At 40.7% G+C, this 25,744-nt stretch overlaps 1 protein-coding gene across 2 annotated transcripts in view; it reads right to left on the bottom strand.

Annotated features, from left to right (window-relative positions):
- Positions 1 to 17,794, bottom strand: part of FAM114A1 (family with sequence similarity 114 member A1) — a 64,517-nt gene extending 46,723 nt beyond the window's left edge. Inside the window, exons 1-2 of one of the 2 annotated variants that reach the window (XM_019741990.2) lie at positions 17,645 to 17,794; positions 8,978 to 9,333 (exon numbers count right to left, since the gene is read on the bottom strand). In XM_019741990.2, the coding sequence (XP_019597549.2) occupies positions 8,978 to 9,325 (348 nt within the window). In that variant the 5' untranslated portion in view covers positions 9,326 to 9,333; positions 17,645 to 17,794. The remainder of the gene's footprint in view (positions 1 to 8,977; positions 9,334 to 17,644) is intronic. The other variant, XM_019741991.2, reaches the window with a different exon arrangement.
- Positions 17,795 to 25,744: the final 7,950 nt, after the last annotated feature.

Genomic DNA, 25,744 nt, shown 5'->3' with positions numbered 1-25,744 from the left:
CAATAGTTTCTGTTACTTGTAATTAATGCATCCTGATTCAATTAGCGGAAGCACAACTTTCTCTTGTTATTTAGGAATACATTCTAGAAAATGAGGCAATAATACATTAGGAGTTGGAGAATCATAGAGCCTTCACTGAAGGAGGGAGGGAGGGAGGGAGGGGAGGGAGGGAGGGAGGGAGGGAGGGAGGGAGGGAGAGAGAGAAAGAAGTTTAGGAGAAAATGAAAAATTCCTACAAAGTGTGTAGATTCTATAACTTTAGACCCAAGGCTGGTCCATCAGTCATTCCCAACTCCCTTCTCCCACTGTCTGCCACTCTTGCAGATAAGAGTGGACATGTGAAACAGTTTTGAACTAATGAGATATAACTGGGAAAGTTTTGCTTTAATTTTAAATTATACAATTACAGCTGGTGCCAGCTCTTTCCTCCGCCCTTTTTCCTGCCCTGAATGTGGACACAATGCTTGACACTGAAGCAGCCATTTCTGCTGCCATAAGAGAAAGACCAGGGAATCTCAGCATCGTTAGCCCTGGCACTGTTGGCTACTAAACCAAAGTGAGTAGCTGCCTATCTCCATTCTTTCTGTAAGTGATAAAAAAAAATAAATTAAAATTTTATAAGCTACTGCATGTTGGATTTTAGTTACTTCTTGCACCCAAATGTATTCCTAACTGATTCACCTAGTAAATATCAAACACCACTCGTCAACGTAGATTACTGGTCAAGAGAAAAGGTTATGGAATTAAAACACTTCGTAAGCGGGCATTTTCCCGCCAAATCGCGTCGTAATGCGGGGCTTTTTTGACATTTTCTCGCCAAAATTAGACTTTCCGTAAAATATTCATATCTTTCGATCTATTTGATATTTTTCTATGAAACTTTCAGTGTTTTAGTTTAAAAAGAGGTCTCTATTTATTTACTTTGCAAAATTTTTGCCGGTTCTAACTAGAGGTGATATGACGAGTTTACTTGTTTCCCGCAAAAAATGTGTTAAATTGTTTGGGTTTAACTCCAGGCTCTGCCATTTGGGGCAACAAGTTACTCAAGTCTTTTAAGCCATCATTTACTCTTTACAGAATGCATGGTGTGGTAGTATAAGAACCATAAATATAAGAACCAATGCCCTCAGAGGGATACTGTGAAGATTAAAAGAAATAATGCATATAAAGCTGTGAGCACAGTGCCTGATACTTAATAAATACTTCATCAATGTTAACTAGTAATAATAAGAAACTATATTTTTAACACTAAGAAGCAAAAAGCTTTGAAAGTTGGCTGACATTTTTTTTCTGTTGGAAACAATGAGAAACCTGTTAACATGAATGGAAATACTCGTGATTCATTACGGTCAGCTTCCATTTTTGGTGTCTACATTGATTTACTTCACTTCAGCAATGGAAGCCAATGGCAATTTTATACCGTCATGAAGACAGATGTAAGTTGGTGATTAATATTCTTTTATGGAACAAATCACTACCTCTGTGATTAGGGAATGTTAATACACTTAAGGGTGACAGCTTCTGACTCAAATTTACAATACTTAATATGCTCTGACAGTTGGTAATTGACTAGCAAATGGAAATAAGTGTGAAATGAATCTAGAATTTTTGCAGTATAATAAATGACAACTTCAATTACTTTATTAATAAAGCTCCTTTGACAATGAGCTGTGACCTCCTGATCAGCTACAAAGAGTATTTATCAGTGGCAAATACTCAAATGACTAAGTATGCACATTTAATATAAAAACCATACAAACTAAGTGCTCAACATAAATTATAAATATGTCTCATTATGAGTGTTGTCGCCACTTTAAATAGCTTTAATGTCACATACTCACGATACTATAAAGTAGGGAGAATGGATCTACTCAGCTCCCTCATTATCAAATATGGCTATTTTAAAGCTTTTTTCTCACCCTCATGTCATTTAACCCCCACTTCCTTTATCAGACAGCTTCATACCCTATTTCACAGGGAAAACAGAGTCGTCAGATGAGAACTCTCTTAACTTCCTGCCCCCTCCCCACAAACTCTCAGAAGAATGACTGCATCTTGTAACAGCAAATCAGACTTGGCTTGATCAAGAGGGATATCCAAAACCCAAATGGAGGTCATTTATACATCTATAACCATTGGGTGGTCCTAAGAATATGAAAGAATGCAAGATTCCATCAAGTTCAAAGTTCTTTAAATAGGAAAGCTATTTAGATAGTATCTATCTGGTATCTCATTTAAAGGTCTTTAAATAGAAAGTACAGTACATTTATTTCTTTTAGACTATCAAGTTCAAAGGTATCGTTAGATAGGAAAAAATGTACAAATCTCATAATTCCATAGAAGTGAAAGTTCTTTATCATTTAGATGGAAAATATATGTGCCAGTCTTAAAGATCAAAGACCAATCTAGTTGTCCTATTTCCCTGAGTGGATCAAGAACAGGTACTGTGTATAACATGTGCCTGAGGATGAAACAATGAGAACTGTGACACCAAACCCTTTTTAAATTTCGCAACTCACAACACAGGAGCTCCAAAACGAGGCTCAGTGTGACATTTGAGAAGATGTGAATTGCTCAGGCTGCCTGCCTCTGTCAAAATATTTGCTTGAAAATAGCCTCAGTTATTTCCAGGTAACTCTTTTCCTTGGTGACTATGGATCATTCAAATCCGGGAAGATTTAAAATTTAATATAGAATGGTTTTTACAGCATCAAAATCATGCTATTCATACTTTTGTGCATATTTGGTCTTTTCTGTACTACTAAAGTTCAAGGAATTTGACTGATTAGAACATCAATTTTTGAAAATCAATTTAAAATGAATAACTGAATTATCAGACTTCTGACTTAAAGTTGAAATCTTCCTAAGATTATTCATAGTATTATAACATCTCGGAGGTCTCTAGGACCACTCTATGAATTTAATAGATTTGTAACAATCCTTGACTTTTCAGCAAGGTTTTGTTTAAGTAGATAAATGAGGTACTGAAAAAGTAAATAGAATATATTAAATTTATAGACGCAGTTTTAAAATATTTGAATGTGTTTAAGTTGGTAAAAAGGACCAAGCATTAATCAAAAACTAGTTGAAGGGTGAGTGTTCAATTTTGCTAGCCTTCTAAATAAAGATTTGTGAGATGAATGTAATGCCTAGGAAGAATTGAAATTTTCAATTTGTGACTTTAATAAATGAACACTAATTGTTTAACCCAAATTAAAAGTCTGAATAGCCCTTTCTATGCACAAACACACTGGCCTACACCAAAAACCCATCTAAATACAAGTTTAACTTTACAGCAGCCGCACTCACAATTCCTTCCTTCCCTTCTATCGTTATGGAAGTGATGTCTTCCTCTTAGTTACAATCACCAACTCCACCTGAACTCCTCTGGGTGTGGGTAGGTTGGTTTTCCCTTCTCTCCTGACTTTCAATCTTCTCTGCTTCCCACATTTAATCATGCACATCATTCCTCCATCTTAAAACCAACAAACGAAAATCACAATGACAAAAAGGTTTGTTTCAAATTGAATCTGTTTTCTGCTCCACATCATTCTTCTTCACCTCTCAGAAAAGGTGCCTACCTTCTGTATCCCCTCCGCCCTTCACTCCTCCACCCACCATAGTAACTCTCCCACGGCCACTACTTCATGAAACCATTCTCATCAAGGTGACAACTTCCTCATTGTCAAAGCGACCAACTCATTTTATTTCTAGACCTCTCAGTAGCATCTGAAGCTTAACCATTTTTTTCATTCTTAAATAGTCTATTCTCATGGCTTCCAGGCCCTGTCTTCTGACTCTTACTGTTTTTGTCCATCTTTTAGTATTATGATTTCAGTTCCTTTTAGAAAGTTTCTACATACATATTGATATTATGAGGGCTCCTTAAATTAAGTTACAATCCAAGTGCTGCCAGCATTCCAATAAAATATGCACAGTCCAGGGTGGCAGCTAGCATCCTAATCAGGGAAGCCATACTCCAGAGGCAGCTATAATGAGCTCTCCTATTATCTGAATCTCTATTAACACCTGATGCTTTGCTAATTAGTGTACTGAATTGCAGACATGGGTTTTAACTGGTAAACATAGTGGACTGTTAACTAGCATTCTGAATATCTGAAAGGGGTTGTAGGTGATGAAATTAAAGGTATGTGAGATTTGTAGATGGTTAAACATATTTTATAGCCTCTTCCTACCTTCACATGAGTATGTTATAAGAAAGAATGTTGCTCTATGCTAAATGGTCATCTGAACTCTGAACTCCGGTGAATTCTGGTTTCTTGATGCCAACTACAAGGAAAGAAAACCCTGCTTCTAGAATTCTACACATCTGCCCCGAGCGGACCTTTCACTCAGGCTGGTAGTCAAAGCATCTAAGAGGACAAAACAATGGGATGTTCTGAAGCCTACAAGAGAAACAGTTCTCGTGAACTGTTTTTAACTTTCTTGTTAATTAATGTTTAATTTTAAAATGTCAGTATGGTATAATGTGATTTGAGATTTGATTTCACTTAGAGAATGTGATGGCGAGATTGGGGAGAGAAGAGGTAATTCTCACCATCTCAACTTCTTTGTTGGCTCCCACAACCTACCAAAAAGGACCCATGAGCTGTGCATGACCAAACTGGTTTAGAGACAGGAGCCTTCCAGGGCCAAGTCCTAGACCTCTGTTCTTTATTTTTATATAGCACCTGGACAATCTGACCCACTCCCATTACTTAAGTAATATCCAAGTACTGATGGCCTCCAAATCTTTCTCTCTCTCCTGGCCTCCAGACCATTATAACCAACTGCCTACAAAATATCTTCACTTAGATGTGCCATGGTATGTTCAATACTGAACTTTCCATCTTCTCAATCTCACTCAATACTCCAACCAGCTCTTTCTGTGTCCTAGTACTAGTAATTCCCAAACACTGGTCCACAGACTGACCGCATGAGTATTATTTGGGGGAACTTATTAAAAATAGAGTTTTGGCTTCCACTGTGATCTGTTGAATAAGAATCTCTAAGAGTAGAGCCCAGGAATCTAAATTTTTAACAAATTTCTCAGGTGATCCTAATACACCACTGGATTTAGGAAGCACTGTCCTATATGGACGAATGGCACCAGCATCCACCTGGTTGTCCAACCCAAAAATTGAGTGCCGTCATGTGGGAAATACTCAAACAGCATTGGCGCAAACTCTATTCATTCATTGAAAAGGCAAAAATTTGTTATCAGCGTGTGTCTTGGCCTATGTTCTCTCTTCTTTGTCTTCCTCAGCAACAATTTTATGACTTAAACATTCTGCTTTTCCTTTTCCAGGGAGAGAACTATCCAGTGGCAGTGTTTGTTTTCCTTGGAGAGTATTTTTAGTGGTAGCACTGGAATTCTTTACCTTCATAATTGACCTTATGCACTGGTGTTGGGCAGTAGGAATATCATTTTCTTCCTCTGGGTAACATTTCGTGGTGTAAAGAATTTAGGGAAATTGATCTAGATTGGATCTTTTAGGAGTCGGTGGACTAGCATATAATAAGGTCCAACAAGATCTCTGGAAATAAATGTCACTCCTGACTAATACCCAAGACAACCATCTCTGAATTGAGGGTGAAGACTTCTCTGACTCCTTAAAATCAATTTGAGCGTTCCATCGAAGGTTTCCTTTGGGCCTCATTGTGCCTGTCCTATCTAGTATTCCAGGACATGCTATAATTGCCTTCCTACAACATTGCCTTCCCAGCAAGACTGTAGGCATCCTGAAGACAATTGCGCCATGCACATTGCTAGGCACAAACATGGTGTCACGGGGCTGGTAGAGACCTTAGAGAGTCTAGCCCAAATTCTCATGTTCAAGTGAAGCTGGCGACCATCTCCCATGGATGTTGCAGAGTAGATTCCTGCAGGAAGCCTCAACTCAATGGATTCTAGTTTGTACATCAGAATAGACAAAAAAGAGAAGGCAAACCAAAGATGAGAAAGCTTCTCTGAGTGCATAACCTATGAATAGTGTGATCATGCAAAGCAGTTGTGACTCCTGAGCAGCTGGTCAAACCACTGGCCTCTTCCTCGTCTCCAGGGCCTCTCCTGGTCGCACCACCCTTATTGGAAGTCATGGCCGCCATGCTGACTCAAGGAAAGGGGAAGCTAATAATGTGTATTTTAAGGGAATGCAAACCCAAAGTAGCTACACACATACAACCACTTAGCGAAAAATATACACATTTAAGCACATTATCACACAGTCTAATGTGTCCTAAAAGATACTGGTTTATATTACTTCAAAGATTATTCTACCAGGTTTTTTTTTAAAGCAGGCATTTTTTTAAAGCAGGCATTTTCCCATGGAAGCTTTTTAAAAGGGGTGATGAGATGCTTTTAGGCTCAGATATACCTGGGATCAAATAGGCTTTTGAGCTTGGCTGTTTTCCTATAGGACCTGTCATTCCTTAGTGAACTTGTGTTCAAGATCCAAACAGCCAACTTGTAAATGAACTTTTGATTCAACATTTTTTTGTAGAATTCATTCTTTTCTGGATCAACAGAAAATGAATTGTTTTTATCACTGCAAAAATACTTCTTATAAGTGTCCAACAAAGGGAAAATAAAATAGAGCAAATGAACAATGCTTGAAGACGAGGCACAAAATTGATATCTAGTATTAACTTAAGATAAAAGTATGCGTTACCAGAGACATAATAGACTACTTAAAAAGAGACAAAATTTGCACCTACTTGGAAGGGTTTAAATATGATCTGGGTGAAAGAGATATCCTTTCCCTTCAAAACCCTTCAAGCCAGGTATATCGGCTTTCTGCCTTCTTAGAACAAACACACTCAGAGGTGTTCCTCCCACATCTTGGTTCTATCTGAGCTCCCATGGTTCTATGCCACATACTCGTACGTACATCCGGAGTCATGGTCCCAATTCTCTGGCCAATATTTGCACTTCCATCCAGGTATTTTTGTGATACTTCATTACGAAGAAATGTTTACCTTTTCAAAGTCTTTGAAAGCTAACAGCATTGTTGTGCACGGAGAGGGAAGGGAGTATCTGTCTGCCTACCAGCTTTATTCCTGTAGCAGTAAGGAGGTTTATAAAGTGCTTTCAAAATCAGGATCCACTGAATTTGCTCAAAAATTTAAGAAGGCAGATGTGTAGGAGCATACTAACTGTATTGTGCTGTCTTTGTGAACAATCTTGTTATAATTATTAGAAGACTGAAATGGGAAAGCATCATCTAGTCACCAGGAGCATGCATATTTTGAATTAGAGGAGTTTGTATAGTTTCTTTAAGTCACCTCAAGTCAGAATGGTGTGGCTAAGATATAGTTTTCTTAATGGACAAAGATATTTATTAACAGTATCATTTATAGTAAAAATTGGGAACCAATGCTCCCCATAATAGAAACATAGTGTGGAAGTAAAACAGGTTCCAGGTATTTGATATTATAGGTATTTGTAGGTGTAGGAAATACAAATATAAATCCTATTGGTTCTGTTTTCCTGGAAACCCCAGAGGAATACAGACTCTGGCATCAATATTTTTTAAAGATCTGCCAGTGGTTGAAATGTTCAGCTAGGGTTGAGAACTTCTGGTCTCGGAGTTCTTAATCCCTTAGGGGGTCCATGGGCAGCTTCAAAGGGTCTGTGAACTCTCAGAACTCAGAAATAAAATTATGTATGTTGACCATAGCTGATCCAAATCCCCAGCTGGTCCTCAAATCCCCTCCATGACATCCTTGCAAAATGATTGTTGGCTTTTGTTTAAACATCTCCAATCATGGAAACAGCCTCCTCCCCAAGAAAGCCCATCTCAGAGCAGTTCTAAGAGTCAAACACCTTACAGAAACTGAGGCACAAGAAGCCTGATTTTGAATAAAAGTATCACAAAACATTAATCAGAAGGACATCTAGTGGTCTTCATGTGCAAAGTCTTCATTTTATAGAGGAAAAAAATGAAGGCACAGAGAACTTAGGTGTCTTGCCCAAACTAAAAGAGCTAATGATAGGTTGGAGGATGAAAGCGCAGGCCTTCTGGTTTCCAGTTTAGTTCCCTTACCTCACAGCACACAGTAGAGTCCCTTCAAGGAGGTGATAGGTGGTGTCACACTTCAGAATGAGCAGAGCTGGGGCCTGGCTCAGGGGAAGACCCCGATTCCCCCATCCTGTACCATCACTCTAGGAGGCAGGATTGGAAGAGAGTACCCCACATCCTCCTTTCATGCTGAGTGCCTCCCCAGCCCCACCAGTCCCCACATGGATGGAGGTGAAGATACCAAGAAAACCCAGTTCGATGGTCATATTGATGTGGCACAAGGTACCAACTGGGAGACACTGGACTATCCTCTCCCCCAGAGAGATAGGTGCAGGAATAGAAGGGAAGGGGTATGGAACATGGTCTGCCTCTGCCCCCGGGAGGTGGTGTTTGTGGATAAAACAGTGATTGAATGTCTAAGTTCTCCATAATGGATTTGTAAATATGCATTAAAATTTAAGTGCTACTAAAGCAACATTGACTTGTTTAGGGTCAAATCAGGCTCACTAATAATTGAGACTCTTATGTTTAATATTACAGTATCTTCTGTTTACTATTAAGAAACTTAATATCTTATGGGTTGTTTAATATCTCTAAGCCAAGTTGCCTCATCTAAAAATTGAAGTTAGTAATATCCAGCTTAGAAACCTCAAGAAATGCTGTACGCATGAATTACATAACACGTAAAGTAGCTGGCAGAGTGCCTGGCACATAGAAGGTGTCCAGTGATTGGTGGATGTTATTATTAATAATACAATTGCCAACATGCAAATATTATAATGACCAATTATTCTTATATGCCTTTTCTCACCACACAACACATTTTTTGATGACAGAAGTGATGTCATAGTATATTCTGAAACCCCAATCCCCACCCACAGAGCTTGGCACAAATCTGTGCCCATGGTAGGTCAGTAAGAACTTAGGTTGAACTGAATGAAACGAACCACTCCTACCGGATTATCCTCTTCTCTCAGGGGTATTTCAGATCCAGGTTCTGCGTCGAGGCTGACAGCATCAATGCACTCAGCAAGCGCATCCTCACTCACTTCTCCGTTGATGGGGGGCTCCGTGACACTGGTGTCTTCGGGCTGCTCAGCGTGCCCAGTGTCAGCACTCTCTGCACCTTGAATGTCTGCATTTTCATGCACATCTCCTCTGGCATCAGCCAGTGTTGGCTCACTTGAAATCAAAGCTGAATCGCAGTGCACCTCTCCATCTTCAGGTAAAGAATCAGTATTGGGCATCTCGGTAATTTCTGTGTTGTCTCCAGTGGCTACGGTGTCACCGGCATCGTCAGACATTTTAATATCTGTCAACATGATTACAAACAAACATTTTATGCTGTACTCTGAATTGTTAAACTTTAATTCAAAGTCCTGGGTATTAAATTAAATCTGGTAGCGGTTAACTTTCTTCTACCAAAAAGGAACGTTACATAACCCTGGGGTGGGTTGAATCATAGCCCCCAAAGATATTCATGTCCTAATCCCTGGAATTTGTGAATATTATCTGGGACTTTGCAGATATGATCAAATAAAGGATCTTGAGATGGAGGGATTATCTTGGATTATCTGGGTGGGTCCAAAATGACATCACAAGTGTGCTTATCAGAAATAGATTTGACTACAAAGAAGAAAAGGTGGTGTGATAACAGAAGTCAAGATAGGAGTGATACATTTTGAAGATGAAGGAGGGGGCCACAAGCCAAGGAATACACATGGCCACTAGATGCTGAAAAAGTCAGGGACACCATTCTCCCCTCTGAGACTCCAGAAGGAACAGCCCTACCGACACTTTTCTCACCACATGACACATTTTTAATGACAGAAGTGATATCATAGTATGTAGCCCAATGAAACCGATTTTGAACTTCTGACCTCCAGCAGTATAAAATAATAAATTTGTATTGTTATAAGCCATGGACGTTGTTTAAGTTGTTACAGCAGCAATAGGAAACTAGTACAAACCTACAGTGCTATCTTTGAATTTCCATAGAACTTTGGCCTGGTATACAGGAATATGCATATATTAACTAGGAATATTATCTATATCTGTGAAATTATTTATTTCGTATGACTTTATGAATTATATTTGTAGTAATAATGAGAACAAGCAAAGAAAATACCTGAGAGCTTATCAAAAAAATACTTGGTATTAGCTTTGCAATGTCATCAGAGATTCACAGTGAGAAAGAGACATACATGTACATAAGTGTGCTTTGTTGGGAACTAGCTGGTGAAGGCCTGGGCTCTGTTTGGACAATAGCTTAGACAGGGATACTGCAGGATGAAAAGGAAAGAAGTGAGGTAGAAGCCAAACGAGGAATGAGGCCATTACAAAATAACCTACAAAGCAGAAATCTGTTTACCATGTAGATATCATGTAGACCAGTGCTGTTTAATAGAACTTTCTGTGATGATGAAAATGTTCTATACCTGCTGTCTCCAATGTGGTAGTTAATAGCTACATGTGGCGCCTAAGCACATGAAATGTGGCTAGTGCAACTGAGGAACTAAATTTAAAATTTTATTTCATTTTCCATCATTTAAAATGTAATTTTACATACGTATGTGTGCCTAGTGGCTACTTACTGGATAGCACAGATCTAGAAGGCTAGCTCGAGATGAAACCTTTCTTAGGCTAAAATGAAGACACAGTATTCTCACTACACAAGAAGCCAAGTCTCAGGCAAATCAATTGGTAGTTTTGTTGACCTCGGTGTTTACCAATTGGTCAAATCTCAGGTTGCTGCTAAAACTATGGCATGTGAGAAGCCATTTAACATACTGGGCAGCTGGCGGTATATGCTTAGAACTCACGTGCACATGCCAACCCTGTGATCCCCTCAAATAGCTATTCCCCAGTTTGGCTGGCTACTTTCTTTTCTCTTACTACATTCTCCCCCTCGGTGAATCACAATTCATGTCTCACAGTTTTATACACCACTTTCATGGTGTGCATCTCAAATATCTACCTCTGGTCCATTGACACAGGAAGTAAATTAGTGGTTTCCAGGGGCTGAATGGAGGGTGATGAGGAGTGACTGCTAATGGGTATGAATTTCTTTTGTGGGTGATGTAAATGTTCTAAAATTAGATGGTGGTAATGGCTGTACAACTCTGAAAACTCTGGATGGCTGTACAACTTTGAATATACTAAAATGCACTGAACTGTACTCTTTAAAAGAGTGAATTTTATAGTATGAAAATTTTGTGGTATATGAATTATATCTTAATATACTAATATATATAAAACATAACATTAAATCTTATTAATATTATAAAAAATTCTACCTCTGGATTAGTAGTTCTAATGACCAGCTGGACATCTCTTCCTGTCCAAAAGGAAATCTTTTGTCTTACCGTTAATACTAGACCTTCCTCTTAACTTTTATTTCATGGCACCTCTAATTCCCCAGTAACCCAGGCTAAAAACCTCAGAGCTGTCATTGACTAAACCTTCACTCTCTCAAGAATATGTAATATGAATAGCTATAATTTGAGTGACAATTAAATCCAGGCTCTTTACATGTATTATCTCCTGTGAGTTAGATATTATGAGCTCCATTGTATGAGCTCGTCTGAGGCAACTGAGGCTCAGTGGTCACACTTTTATTAGGTGGCAGATTTGATACTTGAACCCCCGTCTGACTGCTACTGAAGCACGTCAGAGCTCTGTCTGCCATGCCACCTGCCTCTTCTTTTACATTCAACCAGTGCCCGAATCCTAGAGATTCTTTATTCAGAATCTATATCCTTTCTTTACTTTTATTCTTCCTGCCACCACCTTTGAGCAGGTCCTCATTATGATTCATGCTGATGATTTCAATTTGGGGTTCACCCCTCCACTGTTGCTCTCCCTTTCATTTCCCTATCCTTTCCCTTCCAGTTCCCATTATATCCCTGTCCTGCTCAGACATCTCAGGAGCTTCCTATTGAGATGAAGCCACATGCTCCAGCTGGCATCTAAGGACCTCTGTGCTCCATTTCCACTAAGTTCATCTGCCACTATCACCTTCCAAATTCTTAAATGAGACAATGTAAGAATGTATACAAAGTGTGACATCCACAAAAGACCCTCAGGTAGCTCTTGGTTCAACATGTTGTTTTCTACTCATGTAAGGTCCTGTTAAACCAACCACCTCCTCCATTTTTTGTTCCCCCCAATTGCATATAACTTTTCTTCCTCTGAACTTCCAGAGTGCTTTGCATCTATCTCACCTTGGACAGTTACAACAGTCTTTGATTGGAGTCGCTTGAGTGTTTTCTTATTATAGTGTAAATCCTATGAAGACAAGGATTTGCCTTGTTTTGTTTTCATATTTTATACAGCACTTAACATGGTTTCTTGAACAGAGTGGGAAGTTCAGCAAATATCTGTGTTGATTTATATTACTATTTATGTGGAGTTTTCAAATGAAAATGTAATTTGAAATGAAAGCAAGCAGAACATGCCTTTACCCCATTCACTACTCAGGAGCTATCTTATAGCAAGTGGCTCCAAATGACCCCCATTGTCTTTCTTTTGATCTTTCACTTCTCAATTAACTGAATTAGAATATCTCTCTTTAAACACAAATACGTGAATTCTGTGATAACACTCCTGTAAACAAGTCTACAAGTAAGCAAAAAATGCATACTTCCTTTTAGCTGGTATGTTAAGTTTAGGATATTCAAGGTTGGAGGTGGTTTGTCAGTGAGTATGGTTAATGCCTCATTGAAATAGTAAAGAATGATACAAGACCACGGTACAGAAAAGGGTAGTTACTGTGGTTCATGGGAGTGGGTAGAATTGAGGGAAAGTACTTAAAAAGCTATTATTTGGAAGCTAATCAAATCTTTGTGAAAACCTTGAGTCAGGACTGGCTTAGGATAGAGGTTAACAAACTACAACCTGCTGGTTAAATCTTGCCCTCCATATGTTTTGGTAAATAAAATTTTATTGGACCGCAGACAGGCTCATTTGTTTATGTACTGTCTATGGCTTCTCTAGCATTACAACAACAGAGCTGAGTCGTTGTGACAGAAACCATATGGTCTACAGAGTCACAAAGCCTAAAATGTTTACTGTCTGGACTTTCACAGAAAACGTCTGACCCGTGGCCTAGGACACTGCTTGATTGCCATGGCTTCAAGAGCTGTCTGTTCTAATTTACACTATCCTCAACTGGGTCCTAGGGGCAGGGCCATAAGGAGAACGGGTCTATTAATAAACAGTGCTTGGACAGCAAGTTTATTCTTATTTTTGGTTCATCAACAGCTGGTCACAGTCTGGTATTTTAATTTCTTTGTAAGATAATTTGGAAATCCTTATTATTAATCTGGATTAAAAAGCTACGAATTATTTCACTTTTCTATAAGCAGGAACATGGGAATAAACCAAGATGTGATAAACATTCATGGACAAATAAAAAGCATTATTGATGCTCTGCTGTGTGTGTTTTGCCCTGTATGTGTTGAGATACTGTTCATCTTGCTAAAACACTTCACTACATACCATGTGACATATGTGTGGGTTAGCTGTTATTTATGTCCTGGGGGTGGTTGGTTAACATCTGAAGTGCCCTATTCAGAAATATACTCCCCAGAGGTGCTTGTTTAGCATTTCAAAATCTGTAATTGACAGTTCACCTCTGCAGAGGGTTCAACTATCTTCCTCTCCAATGAGCACTCTAGGGTGTGCTAATTAGCATAAGGGATATTAGAAATCATTTTGCACTGATGAAATGGCAATGGGGCTTAAGATAATGTGGGGTGGCAAGAACTAATGTACAGGGGCTTTCTGCTTTTCCATGACCAGGGCATAAGATTGTATTGAATCCAGCGGTTTACTGCCCTGTGGAGTAGAATTTTTCGAGTTCTTCTGATTGAGGGGGAACACCAAAACTGACAGCTGATGAGAAGGCTAGCTGAGGCCTGTCTCTAGAGCAGTCCTCCCCAGAGACCTAAAAGGACAGAGAGCTAGGACTTCATCAAGCTTACAGGGACAAACTATATAACTGAGCCCAGCTGCTAACATACATGTGAGTGTACGGCCGAGTTCCTTCAGGGTAATGCCACTCTTGGTTGGGAGGCTGCACAGGAGGAAACCTACAGCACTCACCCACTCTGACGACCAAACTGCCCTAGGTCAGCTCACCTCAACTGTAGAAAAAATACTGCAACAAAACTTCTTTTCTCTGCGGCTGCTCGGCATTCAGCCAGAACGTGAAGCCATCCTTTCAGAAACACCCAAAAAGTTAGCTATACAATGTTGAACTGTTAAATGTTGATACTGTTAAAATACATATTTATGGACAACTTATAAACTTCAGAAAGACTATTTTTGCATCAGTTTAGTGAAAATGGTCACTGTAATATTCAGTCTTACTTTAACTTCTAATTGTAATGTATTTCTAATCTATTTATTTCTACCTGTTACAGGTCTACATTTTTCCCTAAACTAAAACCCCCCAAAAAAGAGAGAAATCTTTGTTTGTTTGTTTGTTTGTTTTGGTAGACCTTTATCTACTCTGGATGTTATTATAACAGGAGAGATGTAATCATTTTAAGTTGTGTCCTTTTGTCTGAAATCATCAGAAACTATATATTCTAAATACACAGCTGTTTCTGAGCTGTGACTGTTGGAGCCCACCAGCAGTGCAGCCGTGATACATGCTGTTTCCTGGGAAAGCCCCCATCTCTGCCTGGGTGCCCCTTAGGCAGTCAGACTTCGAAATCTCTCCTGATTTATGGTTTGGAATATCTATGGCTTTGATGCTAGAGAGACTCAACCCACAGAAACAAGGAGGCTTCTTCAGTAAACTCCAAAGAGAGAAAGGGTGGTGTATAAAGGAGCTTTTGTAGGCTGGGAATAAGTTAGTTTTTCATGAGTAAATTCATTCATTACCTAAAATGTTCCCAGAACTGTGCTAGGTATTGGAGCAGCAACATCACAGCTCCAAAAATAACTTCAAAACAGAAGACATGGTTACTGGCCTTTAGAAAATGAGTAATCTGTTTTCATTTGAAGGTCCAGGAAACGATTTTAGCTGACATGAACTAGTTAAATGATGATGCAAAACAGCATATCAAATAAGGAAAAAGTGTGCCTGAACTAGACCAACTTCATGCAAGGGAGAACCTTGACAATGGCTTTGCTATGGTTACTCGGGCATGATGGGATAAGAGAATGCCCAAATGCCCAGAATCAAACACTAATTCTACATATTTAAGATGGATATGTGTGTGCCCGGGCCAAAAGGCCACATGGAGGAATAGTGCAGGTGGGAGGGATGATATTCTGAAGTGGAAAGAGTTATGCTATAGGGCCCACCATCTCTTTGTGGGAGTACAACTCACTCATTCCTGTTGGGCTTCCTCACTTCCTCTTCTATAAAGTAAGGATGGACAAAATGATCCGGATATCTTTTTCTCAAACACCAAACTGCAGGACTGTGATCAGTCCATGATGATAGAGAAAAATGAGGACAAGAGAGCGAGTTTTTCATCAATCTAAATTTATTCAACGTAAAGGACTGCCTTCAACTTGAAAGTTTATCCTTCTTATTTTTCTTGGTATTAAAGTGTCTTTCATTTTATGAACTAGTGGTGTAGTGAATGGATTTTTTTTTAATGGCTTCATTTGGCAAAACATGAATTTGGTGTCACAATGCCCTGCATGAAATCACTTCCCCCAATTTAAAAAGTGCTGGTCAATAAAGGATCAAGAACAAAAACTCTGGATGAGATGTTCTTAATCAAGTTGTAAGAGTTCCTATGGAACCCGACAAGGGCACATGCCGAGGCTCTGTCTTTTTCTCCAGTCTAGCCTCCATGTGTCTACCAGGTATCTTTCTGAAACATAGATGGGAACTATTTGCTTTCCTGTTTTAAAACCATTAGGTTTAAACATCTTTGCACAGCATCCGTGGCCCCTCATAATCCAGCTCCAATCTGTCTCTCTGCCTTCTGCAACTCTCAACACACCCTACATTCTTGCCTCACTGTACTTTCCATCAGCCCAGCCCACACAGCTGGTAAACCTTCCACATCCCTGCCTTTGCTTATGCTGGGTCCTCTTCCCAGGCTGCCCTGCCTCCAATTGCCTGGCAGGCTCCTATTTGTTTCTCAATGTCTAATGTCACTTTTTACTCTGAAATTTTCCTTAATTTGCTCCCACTCCGTCCAAAGAATTAATTGCTTCCTCTTTTATGTTTTTGCAATACATTTTTATGATATTTCTATTGCATTTATAAGGAGTACGTATTTGTTTCTATCTCATTCTCTCCTCCAGCACTGTGACCAACAAGCACCTGGCTTGGTTTATTATCCTCAAATATTTACTGAACTGAATTATATTGTTTGGTGTTGATTAAAGAGAAACAATGTTTGATATAAGCTGGTCTTACAAATAAATGACTACTTATAGGACTGAATCCCTGAGATTCAGGAAGGTCCCTTCCCATCCTCAAATACCTACTGCACTGGCTCACTTGTGCCTCAAATTCCACCCTGAAAAGTTCATACCTTTGCTTAAAGCGTACAAAGTAAGTTGTTGATCAGATTCTTTTGTGAGCTCAGATTTTGATGGAGGAAAGGAAGAAGAGAGCACAGATGAATATAAGTGAGGCAGGAAAGGAACCACCAGGAAGAAAAGACGGCAGAAAGAGGCCTCTGAGGAGAAAGCCGGTCTCATCCTCAGTTTCCTCTGGTTGGCTGAGATCTTCTGGAGTTCAAGAAACATTGATTTTAAAAGCCACTTGCTTGTATCCCTCAAGCTGTGTAGGATGGTAACTGATGGGATCGGTAGGGCATAGTTAGCTCCCCCACAGCCCATACAGAGATGTCTTCCTACGCTAGGAAAAGACAATTAAGTTCAGGTGCCTGATCTGAGAGGGCTGGAAATACTCACTAGACTCCAGAGGAAGACAAGAGAAGATAGGGTGGGTGGGCGGGGCTGAGGTAGGGAACAGGACTCAGGGGAGGACGGGAGGATGCTTACTGAAACTGAGATGATGCCAGCTGAGGGTGTTGGCTGGGGTGGAAGAGTTGGCAGGACGTGGGTTTGCAGGGCGAGGGATGATGAGCTTGGGTGAGAGGTCAAGGCCTGTGCTCGGTTTTCTGAGGCCAAGGACAGGAGAACCCCAGGACCGTGGCCTCTGCCTTATGGGGACCTGCTCCCTCTTTGCCCCTGGCTTCCCAGACCCTGCAGCCTGCCTCTGACTTGGATCTGGGACACTAGGTAAACTTTTCCAGAGTTTCTTGGTACCGGGACTGGATACTTCGAGAGCTCCAGGCAGGCTCCGCGGAGGTTCCCCCCGGCCGAGGGTGCAGACCCGGCGTGCAGGCGTGTGGGTGTGTGCATGAGCGTGGACCCGGAGCGACACACACTCACACACACACACTCACACGCCCGCACCCACGCAGGGCCCTCGGCCGCGCCGCCCGCGCCTCCCCGGACCTTCACCCCAAGCCCGGTCCTGCCGCGTCCCGCGCCAAGTCCCTGCCAAAGGCTTCTCACTAACGCAGCGAGCAGGAATGAGGGTCCAGGACCAGGAGAGACGGCGGAGTCTCCCCACCACCCCGCTGTCCCCGCCCGCCCGGGGAAGGGGACGGGAAAAGGGTGCCCGGGGTCCTTACCGCTTGGGCGGCCGAGTGCGCGCGGGAGAGCCTGGTGGGTCCCGCCCCGCCACGTCGGCAGGGCCGGCGGGGACGCGGCCGCAGGGCGGGCCTGGAGGGGGACACTAGGCCCAGCTGCCCCGCCCCGCGGCCCGCCCAAGATCGGGCCCCGCCCCGCGTGCGCTGGGCCCCAACCCCCGAGCGCAGCTGGGGCGCCCTCGCACTCCCTCGCCTGGCTGGGAGGGTCTCAGCTGCGCTTCCGACCTCCCCCGGGGTACTTTGCATTTCTAGCTCTGTGCCTGCGAGGAGACCCTGAGGGGCTCCAACCCCACCTGGGGCGGGTCTCGGGGATCGCCAGATCCCTTTCCTTCCTTTGAAGCATCCAGAAAAGCCCGCCGTTTTCCTGAGAAGGGGTCGCTCAAGTTCAGCAAGAGTTTGGGTTAAATAGCTTTCTCTTACCCTGTTTGTGGAAGTGTAATCTGACTTAAAACCTACCAACCAAACAAAAGCACTTTCTATGAGGTCAGTTTGGAAATGTGGATCAAAATTCAAATGCACTAGCTTTGGCCCAGAAATTCCGTATCTGCGAATTTGTCCTAAGTAAACAGTCAAATGTGCAAATATGTACGTGTAAGCATGTTTATTATAGTTTTTTATGCCAGGGAAACTGGGAAACAACTTGTCCTACAATAAGGGATTTGGTGAAGTAAACTATAGTATTAATAATTTCAAACACTTGGATATGCTGTAGCCATTAAAAATATGTCTGTACATCCGATTCGTTGACACAGAAGGGAGGTCATAGCCGAATATTATTAAGTAGAGTACACAGGGGGGTTAGAAAAGTGTATGTATAGTATAAATCTATTCTTGTAAATATATATGTATGTATATGTATTTTATATAAAAGTCAGGGAATATAATTTTTAAAACAGTGATTCTTTCTGAGTTCTGCAGCTGTGTTAGCAAATTGTGTTTCAGGTGTGACAGGTGTCTATTGGTGTACCATAGACCCAAACACCCATGCCTGTGAGTTCTGCGCTTGCCTAGGGACAGTTAGCACCTTTGCTCCACCTGCCCCTCCCTGCTGTGGCAACAGCCCAGTCAGACATTCCCCTTTTTAAATCTGGTTTCCTTTTCTCCTTTGACCCAAACCACACCTTTCCAACAAAAGAATATTAACCAAGCAATCCTAGGAATAAGTTTTGTTGCCAACTGCAAATTATGCCCTTTTACTCAAATGTTGTTGCTTCCAAGCCCACCAGGCTTTATTTCAAAACTTTTATTTTTCTGCAAATCAAAAATATTTTATTGATTAAATAAATGGTGTATTTAAAACATAGAGAAAAGTAGAGAATAATATGACAATTTATTGTGTAAAAAAGGTAGCAAATACTGTGACAGTACTTAGATTTAACAAAAAAAAAATTTTTGGCTTTAAAAAGGAAAAAAAAAGAAAAAAAATGTTGCAGATATGTTTAAAACCCTGTCCCTTTCATTCTCCACCTTCCTTGAAGATAACCACTGTTCTGAGGTTGTTGTGTAGCCTTCCAACCCATTTTTCTATATTTTACTGCCTATATTCTCCCCCATAAACACTATATAGAATTGTTTTTCAATCTTTTAAAATGTCATAAATTACATCCTATACACTTGTTTATTCAACATTATATGTTTGATAACCATTCATGTTCATACATGTAGCTCTAGCTCAAAGTCTTTATAGAATTCCATCCTATGACTATGCCACAATATGACTATGACTATTCCCCAATCAATGAACATTTGGTGTGTCTCAGGTTTCACTATCACATATAGTGCTGCAATGGCCATCTTTGTATACTCATATGTTTTCTTGTACCTCAGGCTAGAAATAAGATAGCCAGGTCCCCGTCATACATATTGTGAAATTGTCCTCCAACCATTCATTCAGCAAAACTTTTTTGAGCATGTATTATATACCTACACCTGTTACAGGTGCAGGAACACCATAAGGAGAAAAGCGAGGTCCTGCCCTCAGAGAACTACATTCTATTGAAAGTGAGACAGACCTTCACAAGATACCATATCAGGTAGTGAAATAAAGCAGATTAGAGAGTCGACAGGGTCTAGAGAAAGATGAGTAGGAGCAACTGTGGTCAGTGAAGGCCTTGGGTGCTCCATGTTAGAGAGATAAGGAAGACCCAGACTGGGAAGAAATGCTAGTGATTTAGGAAAATTGGGAGGGAGGTGTGTGGGAGTGGAGGATGCGAGGATGGGGTCCCAGAGCTAAGTAAGAAACTTGTCATGATCTTTTAACTGTGTTAAATGCTGCAGATAGTTCAACTAAGATGCAAATGGAGAATTGACCCTTGGATGTGGCAACGTGGAGGTCATTGGTGACTTTGACAAGAGCTATTTCTCTGGAGTGATGGAGAAGGAAACTTTATTGGAGTGAGTTTGAGAGAATGGGAGGAGACTAATTTGAAACAGTGAGTAAAACAATTCTTTCAAGGAGTCCTGGCATAAAGAGGAGCAAAGAGTTAGAAGTTGCGGGTTCAAAGGAAGGGATATTTTTTAATATGGGAGAAATTGTATGCTAATTGGAATCATACATTAGAGGGGGGAAATGATGATCAGTAGAGAGGCTAACTGCAAGAGTGATTTCCTTGAGTAGACAAGCAGGAATGAGATTCAGTGCTCCATGAGGAGGGATTGGCTCTAGACACAGTTCATTCAGGAGAACCGAGAAAAGTACAGGTAGAACAGGAAGGCTAGTTGAGTTTGGGTGGGGGTGTGTGGCTAATATCCTCGTATTCCCAATTACTATGTGCAAATGCAAAAGTTGGACAGTGAAGAAGACTAATAGGACAATAAAAGGAATTCATTTGAAATACGGTGTCGGAGAGACCACCAGAAAAACGAACAAGTGGATCCCAGAGTAAATTAAGCCTGAAACATCACTGGAGGCAAAAAGGACAAAACTAAAGCCGTCCTACTCCAGGCACATCTTATTTCCCAGACAATAATTCTGGGGAAAATAGAAGGCAGCAGGAAAAGAAGAAGACCAAATATGAGATGGACTGACTCCATAAAAGAAGCCACAGGCATGAGTCTCCGTGAGCTAAGCCGGGCCGCTGAGGACAGGACATTGTGGACAGTACTTCTTCATAGTGTCTCCAGGAGTTGGAGCCCACTCAGTGGCATGTAACACACATATGGAAATGCTCTTCTGGTTGCAGCTATTTTCTTTGCAGCTGAGAGAGAGAAAGGGAAGGAGGTGTTAGAAGCGTAAGAGAGAAGAAGAGGTTTAAGACAGGAGAGTGGGAAAGTGAACAGGCTAGGGAAGGGGAGTAGAAAAGAGTAGTATTGCTGCTCCCTCTTGAGGTTGGGACCCAATCATGCATATTAAGTGTGAAAATCATCCTGGGTACATATTTTCTCCAACTACATTCAGCTGCTCTGGTTTAGTATAGTACAGTGGCAAGTTGCATTGAAGCTGGGTTGAGGAGAGAGGAGTAAGGTAGCTGTGGGTGTATACAGCAGGACGATTAAAAAGGTGCATCATAATCTTTCAGCCCAGTACAGGGCTAGGGAATTGTGGGCATCAAATGGAAAGAGTTGGAAGTAATAGCTGGAAAGTGGGATGCTGGCAATTGAGATTATGGAGAGGGTGCAGCCATTAGAAATAATAATATCTAGGGTATAATAAGGGTGAGGTAGGTTGCAAGACAAGATCATTAGAAGAGAGAATATCAAAGAAATAAGAAGCCAAAGGAATGAATCTGTACATACGATGTCTGACAACTAAGTTCGCGAACTTGCCACCATGCACTTATGTTAGCAGCACTGTACAAACAGCTCGGTGAGGTTTCATAGTCTTGGTATATCTCACAGCCGTGTTCATGTCGACATGTGGTGGTGTCTTGCTGAGTGGCATTCATTATTGTTGCGTGTTTTTGTGTACTGTCGCGAGAATGTCTGAGCTTGAATTAGAGCAACGAACAAACATTAAATTTCTTGTTAAACTTTGCAAGAGTGGAAGTGAAATCAGGACATGTTAGTCCAAGTTTATGGGGATAATGCCATGAAGAAAACAGCAGTGTACAAATGGATTAAATGTTTTTCTGAGGGGAGAGAACTCGTCACTGATGAAGAGAGGTCAGGGTGGCCAGTAAGGAGCAGAACTGACGAAAATATTGCAAAAATTTGTCAAATTGTGCGTCAAAACCATCAGCTGACTGAGAAGCACAGCAGACCAAGTAAACATCGATAAAAATCTGTTAGGAAAATCTTAACCGAAGATCATGGCATGAGAAAGGTGTGTGCAAAAATGGTCCCAAAGGAGCTCACTGATGAACAAAAGCAAAGGAGAGTCGAAGTTTGCCAAGACCTTTTGGAGAGGCAGGATGATGTTTTGGGCTGTGTTATCATTGGTGATGAAATATAGGATTGTACCAATACAATCCTCAAAGTGTCAAAGTGCACATTGGAAGTCAACCAATTCTCCACGACCAAAAATGTTCCATCAGTCCAAATCAAGAGTCAAAATGATGTTGCTAAACATTTTTGATATCAGAGAGATTATTCATTATGAATTTATACAAACTGGACAAACAATTAACCAAGTTTACTATTTGGAAATGCTAAAAAGACTGTGTGAAAAAGTTAGATGAAAATGACCTGAACTTTTCGCCAACAATTTGTGGCTCTTGCATCACGACAATGCACCAGATCACACTGCATAGTCTGTGAGGGAGTTTTTAGCCAGTAAACAAATAACTGTATTAGAACACCCTCCCTACACACCTGATCTGGCGCCCAGTGACTTCTTTCTTCACTGGAAGCTAAAGGAAATATTGAAAGGATGACATTTGGATGACATTTGGGACATCAAGGGTGATATGATGACAGTTCTGATGGCCATTCCAGAAAAAGAGCTCCAAAATTGCTTTGAAGGGTGGACTAGGTGCTCGCGTCGGTGCATAGCTTCCCAAGGGGAGTACTTCCAAGGTGACCATAGTGATATTCAGCAATGAGGTATGTAGTACTTTTTCTAGGATGAGTTTGCGAACTTGAGTGTCCGACCTCATAGCTATTGAAACCACCAGAATTATGACAGGGGTGGTGTTGGACAGTGAGTGGTGCTAAAATACTCAATGAATGAGAGAGTGAAGGGTCTCTGTGGATGATTGCAACCAGTAGGGGTAGGTTTCAAGTGTTGCCAGGAGGAACAGTGATATAGAAGTAGCAGCTGAGAGTCAAGGACACCTCTATCACCGCCAGGTTCTGAGAAGATAAGGAAGATGTTAAGAAAATAAGGACCACTAGAGGGCGATGTGTTCAGGGTAGAGTTTAGGTCTCAAAGTGCCCTGATCCTCGTTATGTCGGAATGAACTCATCCCAAGAGCTTTTAAACTAATACTGATGCCTAGCCCCATCTCAGGCCATTTAAGTTGGAATCTCTGGACATGTTTGGCAGATGTTTCCTCACATTCTGATCAACATTTGATATTATTAGATGCTTTAATTTTTGTCCATCTCAGGGGTGTACAATGGTGTTTTCCTGGTTGTCTTAATTTGTATTTCCCATGTTCTAATGAGGATGTTTTCCTTATTATATTTGACTTATTTCCATTTCCTTTCCTGTTATCCATATATTTATATTCTTTGCTAATCCTCCCATTGGGTTTGTTAGTCATATTCTTATTGATTTGTAGAAATTCTTTATATTTTTTGGATATTAATTCTTTGTGGTTATATATGTTACAAGTATCTTTTCCCAAACTGTAGCTTGTCTTTTTTTAAAACAGCAGAAGATTTTGGTTTTAATATCAATATTTAATATCTAAGTTATTAATTTTATTTCTTGTGGTTTGTGTAATTTATGATATTGATAACGTTCACATAATTTATTTCAAAGCAATTGGTAGACACTAATATTTATCTATGGATTTTCCAGAGAAGGAAAAAGGCAGTTTTACCTGTGTTATATTGAGACCGTATGTTTACGGGCTTTAGACTTTGTTATTTTACTTATTCCACTGTGATACTACTTTATTTTTATAAAGTAAAAATGCATAAAATAGTAATGCAGGTGTATATTTTAAAAATTCAAACACGGCAAAAGAACCTAAAATGGTAATAAAAATATGTATCTCCCTTGGTTCTTTTGCTCAAAGGTAACAGTTTAAGTATCCTCTAAGAAAAGAAAATGTATATACATATCAGCATATGTATGTAGACCCTTGTGTCAGTTTCCTGTGGCTGTCACAACAAATTCCCACAAACTGAAAACAACAGAAATTTATTCTCTCATAGTTCTGGAGGCCAGACGTCCAAAACGAAAGTGTTGGCAGGGCCACCCCCTTCTCGTGGTTCCAGGCATTCCTTAGTTTATGGCTGCAAAACTCCAATGTCTGCCTCTCTTTTGACAAGACCTGCTCCTCTCTCTCTTGTGTCTTTCCTTTGTGCGTGTCTTATAAGATACCATTGTGTAGTGCTGAAGCACACAGACATAGGGGAGAGACTGCATCTGGGTTCAAACCCCAGCCCTACCACTGACCAACGGTGCAACCTTGGACAGTGTACTAACTGCTTCCCTCCTCCCTTCCCCCTTAAGTGGGAACAATGATAGTACTTATCTCATAGCACCTGTATGACACTTAAGTGAGTTAATACTTGTAAAGTACTGAGAACTAGGGTTTCTGAGCGGGAATTCCCACCCGTTCTCAGGAATTTTTTTTCGCTTTCCCATTTCCAAATCCCGAGATACAAACTGTTTTCTGTTCTCCACAATGAATTGTTTTCACAAAGTGACAGTCGATACTACCAACTACCTGGGTTCAAGGAGCCCATTTTCCCGACCAACTCTTCTTGGGACTCAGGAACGGGAAAGCGAAAAAATTTCTCGAGAACGGGCAGGAATTCCCTCCCAGAAGCCTTACTCAGAACAATGCCTGGCAAGATCACTTATGTAAATGTCTGGCAGACCAGATTTTGTACAAATGATGCCACACTCTCCAAACTGTTCTGCACCTTACATTTCTCCACTTAATAGTATATCCTAAAGTCTTTCCACCTCAGCATATGAAAAGGTAAGGCTTGCATGGAATTCTAAAGCCCCATCTCCAATGACTTTTCTTCTGTATCAGTCACTATGGCAGCCACTTTCTATTCATTATCTTCCCTAAAAATCACAAGTACTCCTAGTTTATGAATCAATAAATGAAGTCTCTGTAAGAGTAAGCAACTTGCCCGGGACCACACAGCTTATACATGGCAGTGTGACGTGGTCAGCCCAGTGCTGTCTGTTCCTCGACCATGATGCTCTTTTCCACATTACCGGATTTGTGTGGGTTTCGTAATCTTCTTCAAGACATTTCTCAGAATTATAACAGCCTCAAGAAGAACATTCTCCTTGTTTCTGAAAACCAACATTGTTATGCAATGCCTTAATGTGCATTTGTTAAAGTCACTGTGCGATGTGACCAAATCTGCTGTGATGTGTGCATGCATTTGTGCACATGTGTGTATTTCTGTAAAGACTAGTCCAGCGTTGCTTGAAATTCCCACAAAGTCACAGCTAGCCCCTCTGTCCTCTGCCTGTTTCACAAATCCGATTTCCTAGTGTCACAGATATCTGCTGCTCTTTAGCTCCCTGCTTTTGCTGGTCTGACAGAGACCCATCCACTCCTTGCTGGTCCTCCATAGACCTGAGGAAACTTCCTGTTATGTCTGCTGAGAAAGAATGAATGGTAAGAAGCTGGCCTTTCCCTTCCTGCTGAAAGCAGAAGTGATTCTTACCAGATGCCCAACTTTGTCATGGGTCAAACTGTAGGGTCTTAACTTGTTTTTCTGTAATGATAAGGTAATACTAGACAGTGGGATTAATTATAGAATGATTATTTAACTCATACGTTCAGCTCTTTACAGACCTCAATTAAGTGGGAAGTCTTGGAAACAGGGTATCCTGGCTGCGTGAAGTATCTGGTTAACCAGACTCCCTCTTTTTGAATCAACCTTTGTTTCTATGAAGAAATAGAGTGAAGAAATAAAATGCAGTCTCTATGGTCATGCTGCTAAATTACTGAAATCAAGTAGGTTGAGGTAGGAGGAAAACGATTCTATTCTTGTTTTAAC

This window comes from Rhinolophus sinicus, linkage group LG02 (genome assembly GCF_036562045.2).
Source record: "Rhinolophus sinicus isolate RSC01 linkage group LG02, ASM3656204v1, whole genome shotgun sequence".
NCBI lineage: Eukaryota > Metazoa > Chordata > Mammalia > Chiroptera > Rhinolophidae > Rhinolophus > Rhinolophus sinicus.
Note: the sequence above shows the minus strand (reverse complement) of the source record. Positions and strands in the feature narration are given on the sequence as shown.